This window comes from Ochlerotatus camptorhynchus, unplaced genomic scaffold (genome assembly GCF_037179485.1).
Source record: "Ochlerotatus camptorhynchus isolate MF236.1 unplaced genomic scaffold, CSIRO-AGI_Acam_v1.1 ptg000423l, whole genome shotgun sequence".
Classification (NCBI taxonomy): Eukaryota; Metazoa; Arthropoda; class Insecta; order Diptera; family Culicidae; genus Ochlerotatus; species Ochlerotatus camptorhynchus.
The window spans coordinates 423,845-443,916 of NW_027040909.1; the positions used below are offsets into that span (position 1 = coordinate 423,845).

Sequence of the window (20,072 nt, forward strand, 5' to 3'; positions counted from 1 at the left end):
CTTATCCAACATCCCAGTGATTCCTCGTGGAAGTGCAGAGGTGTTCTCGGCTTCCATCAAAGCGAGTGTCATGTCAACACAATCCTTCCCATTCCTTCCTTGACCTGTGTTCGGGCGCGGCCGGCGCTGGTATTGCCTAATATAAGATCACCAGTTTTTACACATTGAGGATGATCGCTAGTCCCAAGCATCGTCTATTGGTTCTCTGTGTAATTACAGCTGATCTGGCAATAACAGAGTAGCAACCGTGGGCGGTCAATCAAGCTCAAGCTCAAGCTCAAGCTATTTTCTACTTTGTTTTTAATTAACCGAAAGTGAAATGTAATTCAAAATGTACCATGTAACAGATAAGTGAAATCCATAGCATCCCTGAGTAATTACTTTTTTCTTTTCCATTGTTTACATATCCTGTCAATTTTTGCTTTCATTCTCTCAAGACTCTCCATCTGAAATTCCGCTATTTTCTTCTTTATAAATCTCTCCAGCTTGAGCTTTATTTTTTCCTTTTCTTCTGCCAAGAGCACCCATTAATTGTGATTTATACTTTGATACCTACTTAAGTCCTGATTTAGTGAATTTATGCAAGTTAAGCTAGGGTGTCCTTCTTCAAGCTCTTCTGTTAATGGTTTCACCAACCGGTGGAATCTGATGATTTTAAACTGGCTCACTACTTGACTAGCCTATTGGTCCCAAGCAAATCGATTAACGTTCCCTATTCTAGTCGAAATTCTAATGTTGTTTGTTTAGATTTGCCATTAAAGTTTGACAAATAAAATGAGGGGTTCGTGGATTTTCCTATGTTTCGAGGGGTGCATCGATTAGTTTGGGACCGAAGAGAGTACCAGAGTTGAGTCAAAAAGTTGAGCACGTTTCTTCGGGACCTTCTGGTCTTAGAGTTACCTCTATGGTTTTACCGGCAAGCAATTTCTTGGCGTTAAATTTAATGCTAATGGTGGTTTCGACTGGTTGATTGGAATCACTTTATGGGGTGGCTTTCTCAGTCTTTTAGTAGAAACGATTATTTTTTTACGTTCCCTGGGAACGTAAAAAAAATAATCGTTTCTACTAAAAGACTGAGAAAGCCACCCCATAAAGTGGTTAAATTTAATGAAGTAATGAAATTGGGTTGTCAGTGGAACGATTGAATAAAACAGCAAAAAAGGGTTATATTCCATTTAATTCCACTTAATTAATTTTGGTATCCATGACCGATATGTATATCGACTACAATGTGCAGTATTTCAGTGTCATTCCCACTAAAGAACTTATCGAAATCTAACCGCCTACTCATCCCCTAGGTAAAAATGTCAAGATCACAGGTATGAAAATGAAACTACAACGTGTAGAATCGGAATTTACCTAATTAATAAAAACCAAAGATTTAAGTAAACTAAAGGAGCAAAATTTATACAACTCCCTAATAAGAAAAATTTCCAAAGGCTTGGTAGCCATCATAATGAAGAAATGAAATTGGTTTCTTAGTTATATATCAGATAATCTCGAGCAACCTGATTCTTAATAGGACAAGTAAGATCCAAACTTAAATTATGGGAATTATCAAACTACTTAGTAAGTTTCTGACCTTTTTCCGAATTTGTGATCAAAATTTTACCACCTTCTTTAAGCGTTGAAATAGGCTTTTGAGAGTTTTTTTTTCCAAAATTTGTGTGAGCTTCCAAAAGGGTTTAGAATTTGGGTCTAATTTCGATACATTATTTTTAAAAGGTTTGTTCCTCAGGGCAGAGAATCGCTTTTTATTTTGTTTTTTAAATCCCTTCAGATATCACACATGGATATCATGTTCTTTGATATTGCCTCTTACAGACATTTTTCAGACGGATCAAGAGCTGAAGATTGTCGTCTATTATAATTGAATCGAAATTAACTATTGAAGAACCATAAAACGGGGTATCTTTGATAATGCGGGTAGCTATAATAGTAGAATATAATGATTTAATTTACTATCTGCCTTTTTTCCGAATTAGAAACATTGGTTTCAAATTGTAGCTTAGGGCATTTCCCTTGATATTGCATATTTTTTTATATAGTTTGTGTTACATGTTTGCCAAACATATTGAAAAACAATTTTCTTGCTTTTTGTCTGTTTAAGTTTAAGTAGTACTCAAATCATCACTTATGAAATGTATTTCTGATATAGCCATCACAAATTCAATGTTGTCTTATTATTGCTTATGGTGTTTCTGATTATATACTCAATCAATGTTTCATATTTATTTAACTAAATTGTTTGAGATTCACGCATGTTTTTCTATATTCATCGAGCATTATCAAAGTAACCCCAAATCAAAATACTGATGTTCGGTCACAAGACTAAAAAATAGTGCAAATGCAATAAGTTTCATTAAACATATTACTAACGAATTGACTCTAGGATCCTCAGTACTTGTTTTGAAAAAATAGAAATTTGAGAAACATTAATTAATTTAAAAAATATTTAGAATATACTTCAAAAAATTATCAATGTTACCCCGTTTTACGGTACTCAGAGATTCAAGATCATAATTAACATCATCTTTGGTTGGCTATATTCCAGAAATGTTCAATATTGTCCCAATCAGTTCTATGGTAATTTGTGTTTGAGTTTAGAAATTACTTGTAGAGATATTTCTAAAGTTACTGGAAGGTGATCAAAACCGTTATCACCGACATGAATCAGTTAAGACCAAATCAATAGTTGATTACAAATGGACAAGAGTGGAGGGCAGCGATCTAACAACGTCAACTAGATGAGCTGAGTCAAGTAGATGTGCATGAGCACAGCCTTCCGCATCCCGGGAGAACTCAAAGAAGACGATTAAGGATATTGTAGTAATCAAACATCTCTCACACGGAGCAGTCACTTGAGACGTGGTTTGGTATATTGTATTCATGAAAATTCTCCAGTAAGTTTAAATGTATAAGATAGGTATGCATTAGTTAATGCAGAAATGTTTATAACTGTATAATTTGTATATACATTGCAAGTCTATCTATGACACGATTCAAACCACTTTTACATGTTTTCAATTAACACAGTTTTCCAATGCGGCACAGCAACCTATAGCCACATCTCCGACTCCTCCAGATTTCTCGAAAAACATGTAATCCTGGAACAGAAAAACTTAGTATTTCAATCCGTATCCAAGCTTACCTTAACTCACAATCAAAAACACCGCAGCTAGTATAATTGCCTTTACTTCAACATTCACATTTTGGGGGAAAACCACACTATAATGGTCGGCACTGGTATACATTTCACGTACCAATCCAGACCACTGTTTGAGGATTGCTCCTACCTCAAAACCTTTGCTGGAAGAAATCTGTAAGAAAAGTTCCATGACCGCACAGCTTTCAACGCTTTCAACGTTATTCAATGATTCTCACCTTAAACTTCACATCGCCAAAACAATTGGACTTGCAAAATGGTGCATTGATTGTTAGTACCGTATCACCTGCTGCATTTCTAATACGGAACCAGGATCGCAACAAGGACCAGCCCTGTTCGACAATACCAATGGGAGTACCCTGCGGAGTAGCCACCTCGATTGCTTGCAAGCAACATGGGAAGCAACAGGACTCGCAACGGAATGGCCGCGAAAGATGCAATATCTCATTGCGAAAGTTGTCGAAAAGTTTCATGTCAAACGAACGACTTGAGCCACAGCAGATCCGAGCGCAACAGCCGGAACCCTCTGCTGCCCAATACACTGGCTGACCTAGGGTATTCTTGATGGCATATTTATTGGCCGTTTCAAAACCCGTTAGCACTTCCACAAGTTCAACCTGTTGGTGTATCAGCAGTTGATCGACGGTCGCGAGATACTGCAAGCCGGGTGGACTGCAGGAAACCTTTCTCGGCACATCCATAATGATTGTTGAACTTGGCGAAACTGCTGCTTTTGATGAATAGGAATTCGTTTTTTGTTGCTATAAATTTAAATACCTAAGTTGACTATACTGTATTGAAGTATCATTCGATCTTCACAGCAGTGGTGGTAAGCACAATATTGTTCATGAGTTGTTTTGAAGCGTCCTTTAGTATATGGAAAGGGACTACCACAGTAGAGGTATTCAACCGATAACAATCAAATCTTACATTCCTATTCCCGTTTTCGATCGAATCGTATTTACAATACAAAAAACTATATATAGGGGATATAGGTGATATAGGGGAAATGGAAGTAATGTCGACCTAACTGCCCCTAATTTGGGCCCATACATAAAGTCAGCAATCGACTTAATTTTCAATAGCGACCAATATCCATTAGTGCGGTCCCAATAACGCGTTCATCTAGATAAAATTGATAAATAGCAGATTTTTTACGATGGGCCCAATCTTAGATCCATAGGCCAACATTAGAGCCATTTCCCCTATGTGTGGAAAATCGAAACGGGAACAAGGGTGCTTAACCGTTATGTGATCGACAGGGCACCCGGATACCTTTCCAGATTGCAAGTTAAGAAATTATACAGTTATTTTCACGACAGGAAACCAGAATTCAGTGATATCTTAGAACTCATAGAGAGACAACTTTTAATGAAGAAAGATTTCATATTGCAGGCTTCGAAGAGGGGTGGGGGTCCTGAAATTGTTTACCCTTTAGGAGCTCGACAAGGGTACCCGGGTATCCACAACATTTAAATACTTGCTACCACTGGCGTGCACAGGGTGGGGCAAGGTGGGTCAATTGCCCCACCTTTTATATATAAGATTTTTATTTCCACGATTACAAAATTATGATATAAAATAACTTTCTTGATATCTTGATTTGACGGTAAAATAATTTCATTTCATAATATAAGAGCACTGAAAACCTTTTATTGCGTCGATTTTTTTTTTTTGATTTTCTCCCGGACCAGAAATTAGTGGCATCGCGAGTGATAATTTTTAATTTCAGTTTATTTAGGCGCTGCAAGGTGCGTGAAAGAGTTCGGCACAATCGGTATAGACTCGGGTGTTGATGTTGGCTCGCTTGCAACTTTTTTTTGTGTTTTCGAAAGAAATTGATCGAAAGTGTACCAAAAGTGCTTCTGAACGTGTTTCGCGGTTGGGAGTGGTGAAATTCGTAAATTCGCGGTTTATGTTCAGTGAAAATTCCGTACCACAAAATTGCTCACCGAGCTCCCTTTTTTTGCCGTTCGACGACGACGGACATGCGAGATAAAAATAAGCATCGGGAATGTGCTCCCGGATGTATTGATTTGGTGAGTACGTTCCAGTTGAAGATTGTTCTTATACATTTCTCGATTGCATTTTCGAGGGGACGTCCGGAGAGCTTTGAGATTTAGGCGTTGTTGCTTTTGCGGGCAGACGAGTTGGTCGCCGGTAAGGGCCAGTAAGTGCTGCCAGCAGATGAATCAAGAGGTATTCGAAACAAAATTGGTAAGAAATGTCCATTCAAATCGATTTAATACAGTTGAACAAATTTCAAAACTAGGGGAATTTACGTATTCTCGGCAATCTAAGCAGTGACCTTCTTTCTATAGCCTTTTTCTCTGAGGAACGCACACATATGCAGTATTGGTTTGTTTACAATCTTTTGCTGCCAGCTGCTCTAACAATTTCAGTCGAAAGAATTGTCAAAAACTGTTTTGAAACGCTTTTACAAAGCTCCAATCTTCTCTAGTGAGAGCGAGTATTGTCGGCAACCAGTTTTTCTTCGGCAACCGTTCCATTTGAACTGCATGTAAATCTGCTGTTCTATTATCGGCAACTCGAAATCAGCTACAATTTGTAGTGCGTGTGTTTCATTTCAAGAAAATCCTGCTAGATTGCTTTTTCTCAGTGGTAAAAATATAGTCAAATTGAAGCTGAAAGCATAAAGAATCGTTTGCATGCATTCAGCGAAGTGTTTTCGTAAGAAAATCCAGTGAAAATAGTGTTTCAATTTGGGTTGCCGAAAATAGTCTGGCATGGCGAAGCCGTCATTTCCCTTATATACGTGCCAGATTTGGAAATAATATTTTTTGAATCTGGAAGTGTGTTTATGATACCATTATCCATTTGATAAAGGTAGAGTGAACATGCGGGGCTTATTGTAAGTAAAAGTGACCTCGGAGTGGTCGTGAATTACCAGGCATTCTGAAATGGGTCACTGGAGCTGCAATAAAGGGTGTCCACGATGAAATTGCCACACACAAAATTGATTCGCAAAATTCGAGTTTTCATCCGATTGCCATCAAATTTTCAGGGATTGAGAAATAACTATTAAGCTTCATTTTACCATTTTACTCGTATTTTATTTACATATCATACGCAAATGCCCGCACCTTGGCCTTAACCCCGGCCATAAGATTCTGCACAACCTGTGAATCAACCGTTTTTTGCATGTAAACCCATACTTTCTTCAGTTCCTCGACTGTCTTCACTACCTTAGGTCGTTTAAGAAGGTGCTGCTTCATAATCGCCCAGTACTTCTCGATGGGGCGGAGCTCCGGAGTGTTGGGAGGGTTGAACATTTTCGGCACGAAATTGACCTTATTGTCCGCATACCACTTCAGCACGTCCTTGGAGTAGTGGAATGAGGCCAAATCCGGCCAGAAGATTGTTGGGACGTTGTGGGCCTTCAGGAGAGGAAGCAGCCGCTTCTGGAGGTACTCTTTTATGTACACCTGTCCGTTCATCGTGTCCTGGGTCACGAAAGGTGCACTCCGCTTCCCGCACGTGCAGATGGCTTGCCAAACCAGGAATTTCTTCGCAAATTTGGACATCTTCTGAGTGCAGACATGCTCCGGAACGCTGAACTTATCCTTGGCCGTGAAAAACAGGTTGCCGGGGATCTGTTTGAAGTCGGCCTTCACATATGTTTCGTCGTCCATGATGCAGCATTCAACTTTCGTCAGCATGTTGAGGTACAACTTCCTGGCACGGGTTTTGGCGGACTTGTTCTGCTTCTCGTCGCGATTAGGGGCCTTTTGTACCTTGAACGTTCGAAGCCCAGCCTTAGTTTTGGCCTTCTAGACAAAACTTCGGCTTAGGTGCAGCTTCTTAGCCACATCCCTAACGGAGGCGTTCGGATTTCGGTTGAAGGCCCCAACTACGCGGTTGTGATTTTTGGTGTTGTACGGAATACTTTTTCCTTCACTTCTGGGCTTCCGATCGGTGGTTAACCGTTCCTCGAACCGCTTAATCACTCGCGACATCGTGGAATTCGCGATTCCCAACGTTTTAGCGATGGAACGATGCGAGAGATCCTTGTTCTCGTGATGAATGCGCAAGATTTTATCACGCACGAGCTGTTCTTTCGACTGGAGGAGCATGCTTTATTGAAAATTTCTGGTGCAAAATTTGCATCGCTCTGATAAATGAAATGAACAGAATATTTCTGGTGGAAAACCTGCACTGGTATGGTAAATGAAGGCACAAGCTTTATTTAAAATTAAGCTATATTGAAAATTTCTGGTGGAAAATCAGCACCGTTCTGGTGAACGGATAGGCAAGCTTTTGGGAAAATTTTTGGTCTTAATTTTGCATCCTTCTGCTAATAAATTTTAAAAATTATTTTTTGGTTTAAAATTTGCACTATTCTGATGATTGGAGGGAAGTTGCTTTACTGAAGATTTATGATGAAAAATCTAAAAATAGGGACAATCTTTATTTAGTGAAAAACCTGCAACATTCTGATGATACACGGATAGAAAATTGTTTGCATTGAACCAAAAAAAAAAGCTTTAGTTGTATTTAAACAAAAAATTCCGGTTGAAATTATATTGCATTTTGTTGTTTCAATGATACTTATTCATATAAATTCAAAATAGGGTTCTTTTTGTTTTAATAAGCCACTTTTTAACTGCAACTATTAGAAAAATAACAATATTCTATTATTACGCCAACAATAGTTAATTTAAATTTAGCATTTATTTGCTGTGTCCATTCCCCGGGCCATGAGCACAAAAATAACTACCAACCATTCCCTCGTTTTCACCCGGACAAAAATGTAAACAATAACAAAACTTGTGAATTTCGGGAAATAAGTGCAAAATTTGAGACTTGAGGTAAGTAAGAATGCTGCAGTTCGAGCTGCAGTTGATAAATATAATCATTTTTTTGTTTTTTACCTTGATTTTTTCCGTCGATCTTGTTTTCCGTACTGAGTACCAATGCTCCCGACGCCAGGAAGGCAGCTGCCACACCTGGACCCAACATATTCAAGAGAAATCAGTAATTGACGTGTTTGTTTTCAAAAGCAATTACGCCCAAATCTTAAATCACTCCGGATTTTTGAATCAATAAACATATTTTTATTTCTACTGGGTGAATTGTCCGACTTCATAAAATAAATATGATTGAATCAACAAGAAATCTTTTTTAAAAACAAACATATTTTTGTTGTTGACCCTGCTGCCAAATTTGACAGCTTACGTCAAAACCATGAAAGCTCTTGTAAATTCGAAAAGATTTTCTTTTTGATTTATCAATCCATGGGTTTTGAGGAACAAAAATACTGGATTGTTGAAACAATAATGATTTCTTTTTGCAGCCAAAACAAAATGAAATTCTTATTGATTTTATGTCAAATATTATTACGTTTAAAATATTTTTTTTCTGCGTGTAGGAGAAGCAATCTATATTGAAAGCATCTGGTGAAAATGGAAAAAGGAAATCTGCACTAATCAGAAGATTGGAGAAGCAATTTTTATTGAACATTAACGGTGGAAAATTTGCATCGTTCAGGTCAATTGAAATTTTTTGGTTTAAAATTACCTGGGGGCAAGCTTGTATTGAAAATTTCTGGTGCAAGATTTGAAACAATCTGCTGCATGGAGGGGCAAGCTGAATTGAAAATTCCTTATGTAAAATTTGCATGGTTCTGGTGAATGGAGGGGCAAGCCTTATTGAACATTTCTGGTAGAAAAACTACAACGTTTTTGTAAATGCACGGACAACTTAACATGACTTCCGAGAAGAACCTCAAGGGTATTGAATTCTGAGGACAGTTCCAAAAGAAAATATTTCTGGGTATGATTTCATGAAAATTCTGCGAATAATTTCTAGTAAATCGTGCAGATAGTTCCATAATAATTTTGAAAATAATACTGAACACTGAATAACCACATCACCTAATAAACTCTAATGTCACTTCTATGCCAATATTAATCTACTTTCAACTTTTAGCTTCAAAACAAAGCTATTATAGCGAATATATTACTTATTTGACGGCTTCTACACAACCAACCACTCTTGCTGATTAACATAAACATCAAAAGTGCTTTTTTAACAACTAAACAACCTGTACTCAACTAATAAACTGTGTTAACGGTACTTTGGAAGCTATTTTACAGTCAACTAGATTTATTTTAAGACTTGTGCAGTTTTACAGCTTTTACTCTGCTTCTTTACAAAGCTGAATTAACTAGTCGAGAAAAGTTATTCATGTGCACTATTATAAAGCCTCTACTCAGCGATCTTGTTGTAGAAGGACATGTAAATTTGTTTACGTCAGTTCAAAGTGTTGGCGTAGAGAAGTTGGTAGTATCAAAGTGCACATAATGTAGGGGTCAAAACAAGATTTGAGAATTGTTTTTTTTTTTCTTTAAAATTATTTAAAACATGGAAATTCATAAACCTTTCGTTTTACTGCTCAACCATATTTTGGTCATATTTTCACACGCCCATGGACGATTGAACATTAATTTTTACTATGCAATGCTTCTGCATCGTGTTGCATCATGATAAACACAAAACACGTGTCAGTCAAACCATTACTCTCGTGCGGAAAAACGCTATTATCCTGACCGAGTCATCCCTAAACGTCGTCGTTACCACTTCGATGAGTCATCGTATTGCAACAAGATCCGTAGGATAGTTCCGTTATGGAAAACGTTATTCGAGTCGAGACGTGTAGACGATTGTAAAAATGACCATGTTCAGGATAATTTATCATCAATAGAAAGTAAGAATGTTGTACAGCAATGCAACATTAACTGGGAAAGTCCTATAGTGCTAGATGACCCATAAAAGAAGGTAGTGCGTGTGGTGACTGAGTAAGACTTAATTGAAGACATGTACAGGATGTGCATGTACGCACGCAAATGCATCTTTTGCTATTCCAAACCGAACGTTTGACAAAGATAGTACACGTTTATTATCAATTAGAACAATGTGTCGTTGATTCTTTTTTTTTTCAAAATGAGCGGATCTAAAGACTTGATAAATTACATACATCCGTTTGAATGAACCAACAACTATGTGAAGGAAAACTTCATTCAACATTCTGTTCTTATATTGTAATGCTGCTGCAACAAGGCGATAAGAATGAATGCGTACCCAAACCTATGCATATTTGAAAACCGGCTCATGTCTGTAATTACTTGACAGGTACAAACTCTACCGGATATGTTTTACCAAAAAAGAAAGAAACGGATATGCAATCGACGAGAGCAGCAAGATAATGCACCATAAATGCGACCGGATGTTTTTATCTATTCCGATGGCCTTTTTACCGTTAAGAATTTACTGAGACTGCTATCAGTGTACCAGTTACCGCTCATGCCCCAATTATCACTCACTTTTGCTTAATTGTGATGTCTATTTTAAACATATTGCCAAATACAATCACAGTGAGGGAAAAAAAGAGAATCAAAATCCCATGTAATTGAAGGCCATTGCCTAGGAGCCCCACGAAACAGCTTATTTAATGTAAACAAAATTAAAGGTTGTGACCACATTGTTGACGTTGAACTATGAGATTATTTTTGATGTTCCATTCACTAATATATTAATATCAAAATAAATGGTTTTGAAAATTAACTCAAACATGAACAATTCATTATTCACATTTTTTTAAATTGAGCGTTTATTGAATAAATCCTAAAATTAAGATTCAATGTTTGAAATTAGAAAATCAGTTCCTTTATTATTCATAATTAGGTTCCAGACATGTTCAGCCAACTTTCGGAAACATACTAATGTCATGGCAAAAAAACTTTAGAAATCAAAGTGCACCTGACATCATTAATATTTATGTTGCAGAACTATGACAGACAAATGGCTTTCAACTGCAATTTATCTACTGCCTGTGCTCAATTGAAAATCTATAAAAAAAAGTATACAACGTTTGCAATAAATGGATTGTCATTGTAGCACAATAGAATGGATCAAACCCATATAAGTAATGTATCGAAAATAAGTTCTAAGCTATTTTTTCTTTCCAAATCCATACAAAATATTTTAAAATGAAAAAATAATCTTCTATTATTTATGTCATGCCCTTCTTAAGAAGCTAAATTCACAAAAACAAAGAAAAAATAATTCTTTTAGGTACTTTTATGATCTTCGATTTTGGTCGTCGTATAAATTTTGGACAGTGTGACAAAACAGGTTTTTCACACTTTTTGTACACATCGAACATTATTTTGTAAAGTTGTTTTGTGATATTAGTAGCTTTAGCATCCATGTAAAAGGCTGTGAAGAAAACACATAAATTTTAAATTGTTTTGGTCGAATTGGACATCGCATCAGTTCTAATTTGCCGAGCAGGAACGAATATCTCGATATCCTAAATGTGTATGGATTAGCCTGACATAAGTCTGTGCTAAAACTAAATCTTATCTAAGTATAAAGGGAATTAATCGTTGCAAATGAGAATTGCAACAATTTTTCATGAAATTTTTAATTATTTTGTTGGACATTTGTTCTAAAGTCTCAACATTAGAAATTCTATGTACCTTGGTAGAACCAACCGGTGGAAACAAACGATTTTAAATTGCCTCACTACTTGACTAGCCTATTGGTCCCAAGTAAATCTATTAACGTACCCCCTTCTAGTACTGCGCTATGTTTGTTTTGATTCGCTATAAAAGTTTGACAGATAAAATGAGGGGTACATGGATTTTCCTATGTTTCGAGGGGTGCATCGATTAGCTTAAGACCGAAGAAAGTACCAGAGCTGAGCCAAAAAGTTGAGCACCTTTTTTCGGAACCTTCTAGTCTTAGAGTAACCTCTATCTATGGTACTACCATAGAGGTAACTATAAGTCCAGTGTGTGTGAGCCAATCTAAACTCGTTAGTTTCCACCGATTGGTAGTATTGTACCAAGGAGGCACCTTTAAAATCATCTTCAGAACTAATTACATAATATAGAGTGGAAAATTGAACTTTTTCAATTTGACAATCAAACCTTCATGCCAAACACTGTCGATTGCTTTTTGTATGTCTAGAAGAGCAACTCCAATTGAGTAGCCTTCAGATTTGCTTGAACGAATTAAATTGGTAACTCTTAAGAGTTGATGAGCAGTTGAATGCTCATGGCGAAATCCAACCTGCTCATCTGCAAATATTGAGTAGTACTGATGTGAAGCATTATTGTATTCAAAATAATCTTTTCAAAAAGTTTACTTGTTGATGAAAGCAAGCTTATTGGACGGTAGCTGAAGCTTCAGCTGGGTATTTATCCGGCTTCAAAATCGGAACAACTTTGGCATTTTTCCATTTATCAGGAAAGTATGCAAAGTGGAAACATCTGTTTACCAAGAAATACAAGGTACTCTCTGGGAGTTTTTTGAGGATATAGAAAATTCCGTAAACACCTAGAGCTTGCATATTATGAAACTAGGGGAAATGACGGCTTCGGCATGACAGACTATTTTCGGCAACCCAAATTGAAACACTATTTTCACTGAATTTTCTTACGAAAACACTTCGCTGAATGCATGCAAACGATTCTTTATGCTTTCAGCTTCAATTTGACTATATTTTTACCACTGAGAAAAAGCAATCTAGCAGGGTTTTCTTGAAATGAAACACACGCACTACAAATTGTAGCTGATTTCGAGTTGCCGATAATAGAACAGCAGATTTACATGCAGTTCAAATGGAACGGTTGCCGAAGAAAAACTGGTTGCCGACAATACTCGCTCTCACTAGAGAAGATTGGAGCTTTGTAAAAGCGTTTCAAAACAGTTTTTAACAATTCTTTCGACTGAAATTGTTAGAACAGCTGGCAGCAAAAGATAGTAAACAAACCAATACTGCATATGTGTGCGTTCCATAGATAAAAAGGCTATAGAAAGAAGGTCACTGCTTAGGTTGCCGAGAATACGTAAATTCCCCTATTTAGTTATAGATCTTACTTCGTCCAAATCAGTCCCATAGGAATTATCAAAAATATTCTCCCGAAAATATTCAGATAATTCTTAGCAACCTGATTCTCAATAGGACTAGTGAGAACCGAGGTAAGAACAAAACTTAAATTATGGGAATTATCGAATTGCTTGCAAGTTTCTGAGCAAGTATTTTTATGTTACTTCATACGTGAAGTTAACGATTTTCAGAGTTGGTTGGACATGCTTTCTAACATGAAGATTTAGTGTGATAATTTTTTAGCTAGAGAAAGGTCTGAGATACCTACCTACATACCCTTTTAAGACCTTTCTCTAGCTAATAAATGATCACATTAAAGCTTCATGTTAGATAGCATTTCCAACCAACTCTGAAGTTTCTGAGATTTTTCCGAATTTGTGACCCCAATTTTACCACCTTCTTTAAGTGCTGGAATAGGCTATTGAGGTTCTTTTTTCAAAAATTTTGTGATCTTCCAAAAGAATTTGGAGCTCGGGTCCAATTTCAAAACATTATTTCCAAAATTTTTGTTCCTAATGACAATCGCTAATCGCGTTTTAATTTGTTTTTGCAAATCCTGCCAGATAAATTTTATGGCATGATCGCGTGTTCTTTGATATTGCCTCCTCCGGACATTTTTCAGACGGTTGTTGAAGATCGTCATGTATTATAATTGAATCAAATTTAACCTTGCATTTTGATACTGAGGCAGCTCTTGCTTCAACTATAGAAGTAGTCAGAGATCCAATTAACATCATCTTTGGTTTGCAAAGGAATATTTGGATCAAAGTTATATTCCATAATCAGCTCTATGGTAATCGATATTCTTAGGATATTTCAAAAGTTACTGGAAAATGATCAGAACCGAAGTCAGTAGGGTAATTGGCATTGGATACAAAGTTGTCCAAATCAATAGTTGAGGGATTTCTTGATGAAGAAAAGCATGTTGAGCTGTTTGGATATTGAATAGTGTAACAACCTGTAGAACAATCATCAAACAGAATATTTGGAATTGCTTTGAGCGTTATTTCATGAGCGGTGTTTTGCAATAAAATCACCAATAATGTTGAATTTAGACCTATGAGGGGTAAGTTTCTGCAGAATTAGTAAGTAAATTGCTGAGATTTTTTTACTGGCCTACGCATTGGAATGGCTAATAGGTGACTATAAACGTAAGTTCTAGATCAAAATTAAAAAAAAAGTGGAACAACCAAGCGTAAACAATGCCTTTCAACGCAAATTTATCGAGAATCAAAACACATAAAAGCAATATATAAAAGGGCTGGTGAGAAGAGTAGCAGCCGAATGTCAGCGGTGTAAGAACAACAAAGCGATGCCTCGGATCCCTCGGATGGCACAATTACCAAGATCCCGGCTGACCCCGTTCGTGAAGCCGTTTTCGTACGTTGGTATTGACTATTTCGGGCCGATGTTGGTCAAAGTGGGAAGAAGCCTCGGAAGAAGCCAAGTCATGCGCTGGGTGCCTTTATTAGCCTGCTTGACCATCAGGGCGGTGCATATGGAAGTGCATAATGGCATTTCGGCGGTTCGTGGCACGACGGGGGACGCCTCTTGAAGTATACAGCGATAACGGTACCTGTTTCGTCGGATCGAATCGACCACTAAAGATGGAAATGAAGAAGATCAATGAAAACTGCGCTTCGACATTCACCAACGCGGGCACAAAATGGATTTTCAATCCACCTGCAGCACCACACATGGGTGGCCTATGGGAACGGATGGTACGATCCGTAAAAACAGCCATGTTTGCCATTGGGAACGGACTGCGACAACCGAACGAGGAAACTTTCGAAACCATTGTTCTAGAAGCCAATCAGTCGTCAACTCACGTCCTCTAACCTACATCGCTCTCGATTCGGCGGATCAAGAATCACTTACCCCGAATCACTTCCTGTTGTATGGGACACAGGGAGTAAATCAACCAGCAGTGCAGCCAGTAGACCATCGTAGCGCGCTGACAGATAGTTGGAAGCTAGCTCAATGGATGATCGACGAATTCTGGCGTCGATGGACTCGTGAGTACTTACCGGTGCTGGCGAGGCGGTCCAAATGGTTCGAGCCGATGTAGCCACTCCAGGTAGGCGACATTGTGATCGTGGTTGATGATACGGCGAGGAATCAGTGGATTAGAGGGAGGATCACGGAGGTTTGAGTTGCTCAAGATGGACACGTCAGGAAGGCTAGGATTCTAACAGCGAAAGGGATCATCTTGCGACCATCAGTGAAGATTGCTGTCCTGGACGTCTTCGGTAGTCCCCGACCACACGGATCGGGGAATGTTGCGACAACCACTGGGTCGTCACCGGGCGATTGTGCGACCGGGCGCTCCCTCGACTTGGTCGGATGACATATCGTATCAGGAATGTCAACCGTTGAAATCGAAAACAGTAATCAGAAGTGTTTTTTTTTTTTCAAAGAACCACGTTAACACAAAGTGAAATTCATCTGCTTGTGGATTTATTTAATATTGATATGAACCTAATTGCCTTTATTTAGTACTAGAATAGTGGTCTGAATTAGTATAATCTAAATATTATAAATCCATTCACCACTACCTAAATCTTAAGTTGAAAATAAGATAATTGGAATCTAAATTCGTTATTCTAATACTGAAATCTTTGAAGCTGTAAGTAACAGCTAGCAGAATTTCAGTGTTTTGCTTCCAAACTATCGCAACACTGACACCAACATTTGATAGAGCAAGCTTCCTTTACCAAATTGCATTGTTAGTTTGCGTGGGTGTGTTTTGATTCTCGAAGTTTCAAAAACTTTGGTTTCAAATGATTTTGTTGTTGTTGTTGTTTGATACGTCTATGAACAATGATGGCAACGCCACCACAGGATCCATCAAGACGATCATTTTGATAAATGAAATAATTTGCGTCCCTTTTAACCTTATGGTAAGGTTTAAGGGCAATATGCACGTTATAAACTATCAAGAAGTTAAATAGCTCGACTTCATTATCTTTAAGAAGTCAAGCATTCCAATTCAAAATATTTAATGATTTAAAATAATGACTGAATATCAAAGTTATCACGACATTGTTCTCAAATTTTACTCCAGTTTGAATAGAATCAAACTTGGAGTTAGTTTTTTGTATATCTCGCGCAACCCGAGAAAAGGGCCTATCATTGTTAATCGATTCTCTTCATCGATTTTCTCTTTCGCGAATAACCCGACTGCAAATGAATTTCCCATTCAGTGTGTTATTTCAGGCGCAAGACAACATCATCTTCTGTCGAACTGTGCTGCGAGCTTAGCGATAAATTCGTTTAAGTTGCCGTGGTAGACCAAAGAGAAAATCGATGAAGAGAATCGATCAACAATGATAAGCACTTTTCTCGTGTTGTGCGAAATATCAGTAATCATGTCGATTTATGATATCTGTAAAAATTCCATTTTAGGATTTTTTTTTTACTTTATTAGAGAGATTTTTAGCCGTTGGCTAGTTCATCTCTAAAAAGGAGTAGTAATGCTACCTAAGTCAAGATCATCACAATTTTCGTTAGAATTATGATGGTTAGAAGTTTGATTTCGTTTTATATCAGCTACAATAGCATAGAGGTAACTCTAAGACTAGAAGGTCCCGAAATAACATCATAGAGGTAACTCTAAGACCAGAAGGTCCCGAAGAAACGAGCTCAACTTTCATAGCGAATCAAAACAAACATAGTGTAGTACTGGAATTTATACTAGAATGGGATACGTTAATCGATTTGTTTGGGATCAATAGGCTAGTCAAGTAGTGAGCCAATTTAAAATCGTTAGTTTCGTATTGATTGTTGATAACATGCTCAACTTTTTGGCTCAGCTCTGGTACCATAGAGCTAACTCTAAGACCAGAAGGTTCCAAAAAAACGTGCTCAACTTTTTGGCTCAGCTCTGGTACTATCTTCGGTCCCAAGCTAATCAATTCACCCCTTGAAACATAGGAAAATCCACGAACCTCTCATTTTGTCTGTCAAACTTTCATAGGGAATCAAAACAAACATTGTGTAGTACTAGAATTTCAACTGGAATGGGGTACGTTAATCGATCTGCTTGGGACCAATAGGCTAGTCAAGTAGTGAGCCAATTTCAAATCGATAGTTTCGTATTGATTGTTGACAATAGCCCTGCCATAATGCGTCTTTGATTTGAGCCTAAATACACGAACTCGTCGTCCACCTCGATTTCTTTACCGTCAATGTGAACTCGGGATGGGAGGCTAACATTGTCTTCCCTAGAACCTCTCTCACTCATGTATTTCGTCTTCGATGCGTTGATGGCAATTCCAATCCGCCTAGCTTTAGCCTTCAGTCTGATGTACGTTTCCACCATCGTCTCAAAGTTCCGTTGATGTCATCGGCAAAGCCAGGAAGCTAGATGGACTTCCTGAAGATCGTGCCACTCGTGTCTATCCCAGCTCTTCTGATCACACCTCCTAACGCGATGTTGAATAGCAGACACGAAATTCCATCACCTTGCCGTAACCCCCTTCGAGATTCAAAGGGACTCGAGAGTGTCCCCGATACTCGAACAACTCACATCACTTGATCCGTACTCGTGCATAATCTGCCATAGCTGATCTCGATCAATTGTGTGGTATGCGGATTTGAAATCGATGAACAAATGATTTGTGGGCACGTTGTATTCGCAGCATTTCTGTAGAACTTTTGTACTATCACTATTTATGCGGGGGAACGCAGTTTGGCATAACATAACCTGTTATAGTAGTCGTTTGCTACAGTGGCGTCGCGTAACCTCACTTTTTACCTGTTCAACAACTTTGAAAACGTTATTTAGGGTCATGTTTACATTCAAATTTACATTCAAACAACTGATTTAATCAGTTTCAAAAGGCATAGGATCTTCTAGTTTTACTGATTTGTATCCATTGAAACCAATCTTGTTTTGTTTGTTTACGTTTTGAGAATTGTTGAACATGTAGATTGAGGTTAGGACGACGCCACTGGTTTGCTATAATAGTAATTTGGCATAATTATATTAAAATTAATATATCAGGCATAACATTTGATAACAGCACAAGAGCATTTGTAAACAAACTTTCTAAGGCCCTTTACACGTGAACCAAAGTATGGCCACGCAAACCAACAACATCATCGGATAGGGGCAACTAGCACCTTTCCGAAAGTGATATTGGTTTGCGTGGACGTACTTTGTTTCGCGTGTAAAGAGCCTTAGAAAGTTTGTTTACAAATGCTCTTGTGCTGTTATCAAATGTTATGCCTGATATAATGCTACGACCTTCCAGCTACAGTGGCACTTCAGCCCACTGGCGTATTTTCAGTAGAGATTTTCCCTTCTTTCAATTATTAGCTGTTTTTTCGAGTTTTATTGTTGCAGTAATTATTGGCGGTTTCTCATATAGAGCGCAACCAATTATTATTATTAATTTGATACTTAACTAAAGGCCCAAACGCAATGTGGGCGGAAGCGGAACGGAAACGGAAAGTATGACAGTTGTCACTAATGACATCAAGATGCCTAACCAAAGTCGATTTGGATCTAACTAGTTTTCAATCCGACAAGTAGGCTTACTCAGATCGGGCTTTTCCGCTGCCGTTGCCGTTGCGCTTCCGCCGTCATTGCACTTGGGCCTTAAATGTCCAATACTTCGTACTCAACCATGTTTCTAGGCTTGCTTTATTAATCCGCATTAAAATTTAAATATTTCCATTGCTTTATGCCAAACGTCCTTCATGTCAGATGACTAGTATTTTAAATCAACTTTATGCCACACGGTTTTATGCCAAGTGACTTCATGCCAAGCCTCTTTATTTTAAACGACTTTGTACCCAATGAGCTTTGCCCCATTTAGCATTATGCCGATTAGAATAATAACCATTTGGCGTAAATGTGGAAAAACTTTACTTAAACCTGTAATTCAACGGAATATGAAAGAACAGCTGATGATAAAAAAGGGATAATAATTCAAGAGCAAATTTTCATTATGTATAAAGTAAAAAGATAAATAAAATCGAGCTATAAGTGTCAATTGATGCTCCTGTTATTACACTATATACTGTCCGAATATTGGATCAGATCACATTTTTTTAATTTATTTACCAGCCAAATTGCTTTTTGACGTAATCACCTTCCGATCAAAATATTTTTCGATGTCAATTAAGTCACCCGATTTCTATGAATATCCTTGTAAATAAATACACTTTGACTTAAGTAACATTAGGGGGCCACCAAACGGCGTATAATAACTTTTGACATAAAAACCAGTATTTTTAGCCTGAAAGCTAGCAATCTGCTTTGTATGATTAAAACCCTGCTTAATATGTTAAACATTGCTATCACTATGAAATTATATGTATTTAATTGGAAATAGGAATAACGTTTCGGTCATCAATACAAAACTTTATAATTCTCGGATCGGTGCGAATGTAACTTTCGACATAATGAAAATTTTCTCTTGAATTATATAATGTATATTTTCCCTTCTTTCGAGTATGAGTTGTACTCATGCTTGGCATGCACAGTTGTACACACCAACTGCTCAGTTGTTAATAACTTTTCACTCAGTTATTGAAATTTATTTTTCTTTAAAGTAATTGATATATTAGGATCATAGTTTACTATAGATATACAGAAAGTAGGTAAATCTTAACATTTTATTCAACATCAATGAATTTTTACACTTAGAGTCCGAGGTGTGCAGCGAGCATTACTCACCTTCATTTTTACAACGCAAAAACAAATACAGTTTATTACTAGAATTCTCGTTAGAATTAAAATCTTCTTTTTTTTTTACGTGTCTATAACAAGCTTAAACTCTATTCTATCTACTGCTTTAAAAAGAACTATGTTTAGTCAACTGTTTGCAAATTTATTAGCAAATGAGCAGCTCGTAACCAAAACTGTGTATGCCAAGCATGGTTGTATTTTCATATTTTTTGAAGAACAGATTATAATAAAAAATCTGTAACGTATATTGTACAATCCCGATTATACTAAACGGCAGTTATGCCAAATAGAGC

The 20,072-nt window shown here is 37.4% G+C and overlaps 1 protein-coding gene across 1 annotated transcript; it reads right to left on the minus strand.

The window, feature by feature from the left end:
* Positions 1–2,856: 2,856 nt before the first annotated feature.
* LOC135711116 (phospholipid scramblase 1-like) lies at positions 2,857–3,888 on the minus strand. The gene is made up of 3 exons (XM_065233856.1): positions 3,385–3,888; positions 3,162–3,320; positions 2,857–3,107 (listed from the first exon to the last, which is right to left on the minus strand). Exons 1-3 carry the CDS (start codon positions 3,865–3,867, stop codon positions 3,024–3,026), a joined length of 726 nt encoding a protein of 241 aa, XP_065089928.1. The 5' UTR covers positions 3,868–3,888; the 3' UTR covers positions 2,857–3,023.
* Positions 3,889–20,072: the final 16,184 nt, after the last annotated feature.

What these genes read in the sequence shown, in the direction of transcription:
- LOC135711116 (XM_065233856.1), bottom strand. Translation starts at nt 3,867, where the DNA reads ATGGATGTGCCGAGAAAGGTTTCCTGCAGTCCACCCGGCTTGCAGTAT. An exon ending in TTGGCGATGTGAAGTTTAAG is followed by an intron (nt 3,321 to 3,384) that starts GTGAGAATCATT and finishes CTTTTCTTACAG; the next exon opens with ATTTCTTCCAGCAAAGGTTT. An exon ending in TAGCTGCGGTGTTTTTGATT is followed by an intron (nt 3,108 to 3,161) that starts GTGAGTTAAGGT and finishes TTTCTGTTCCAG; the next exon opens with GATTACATGTTTTTCGAGAA.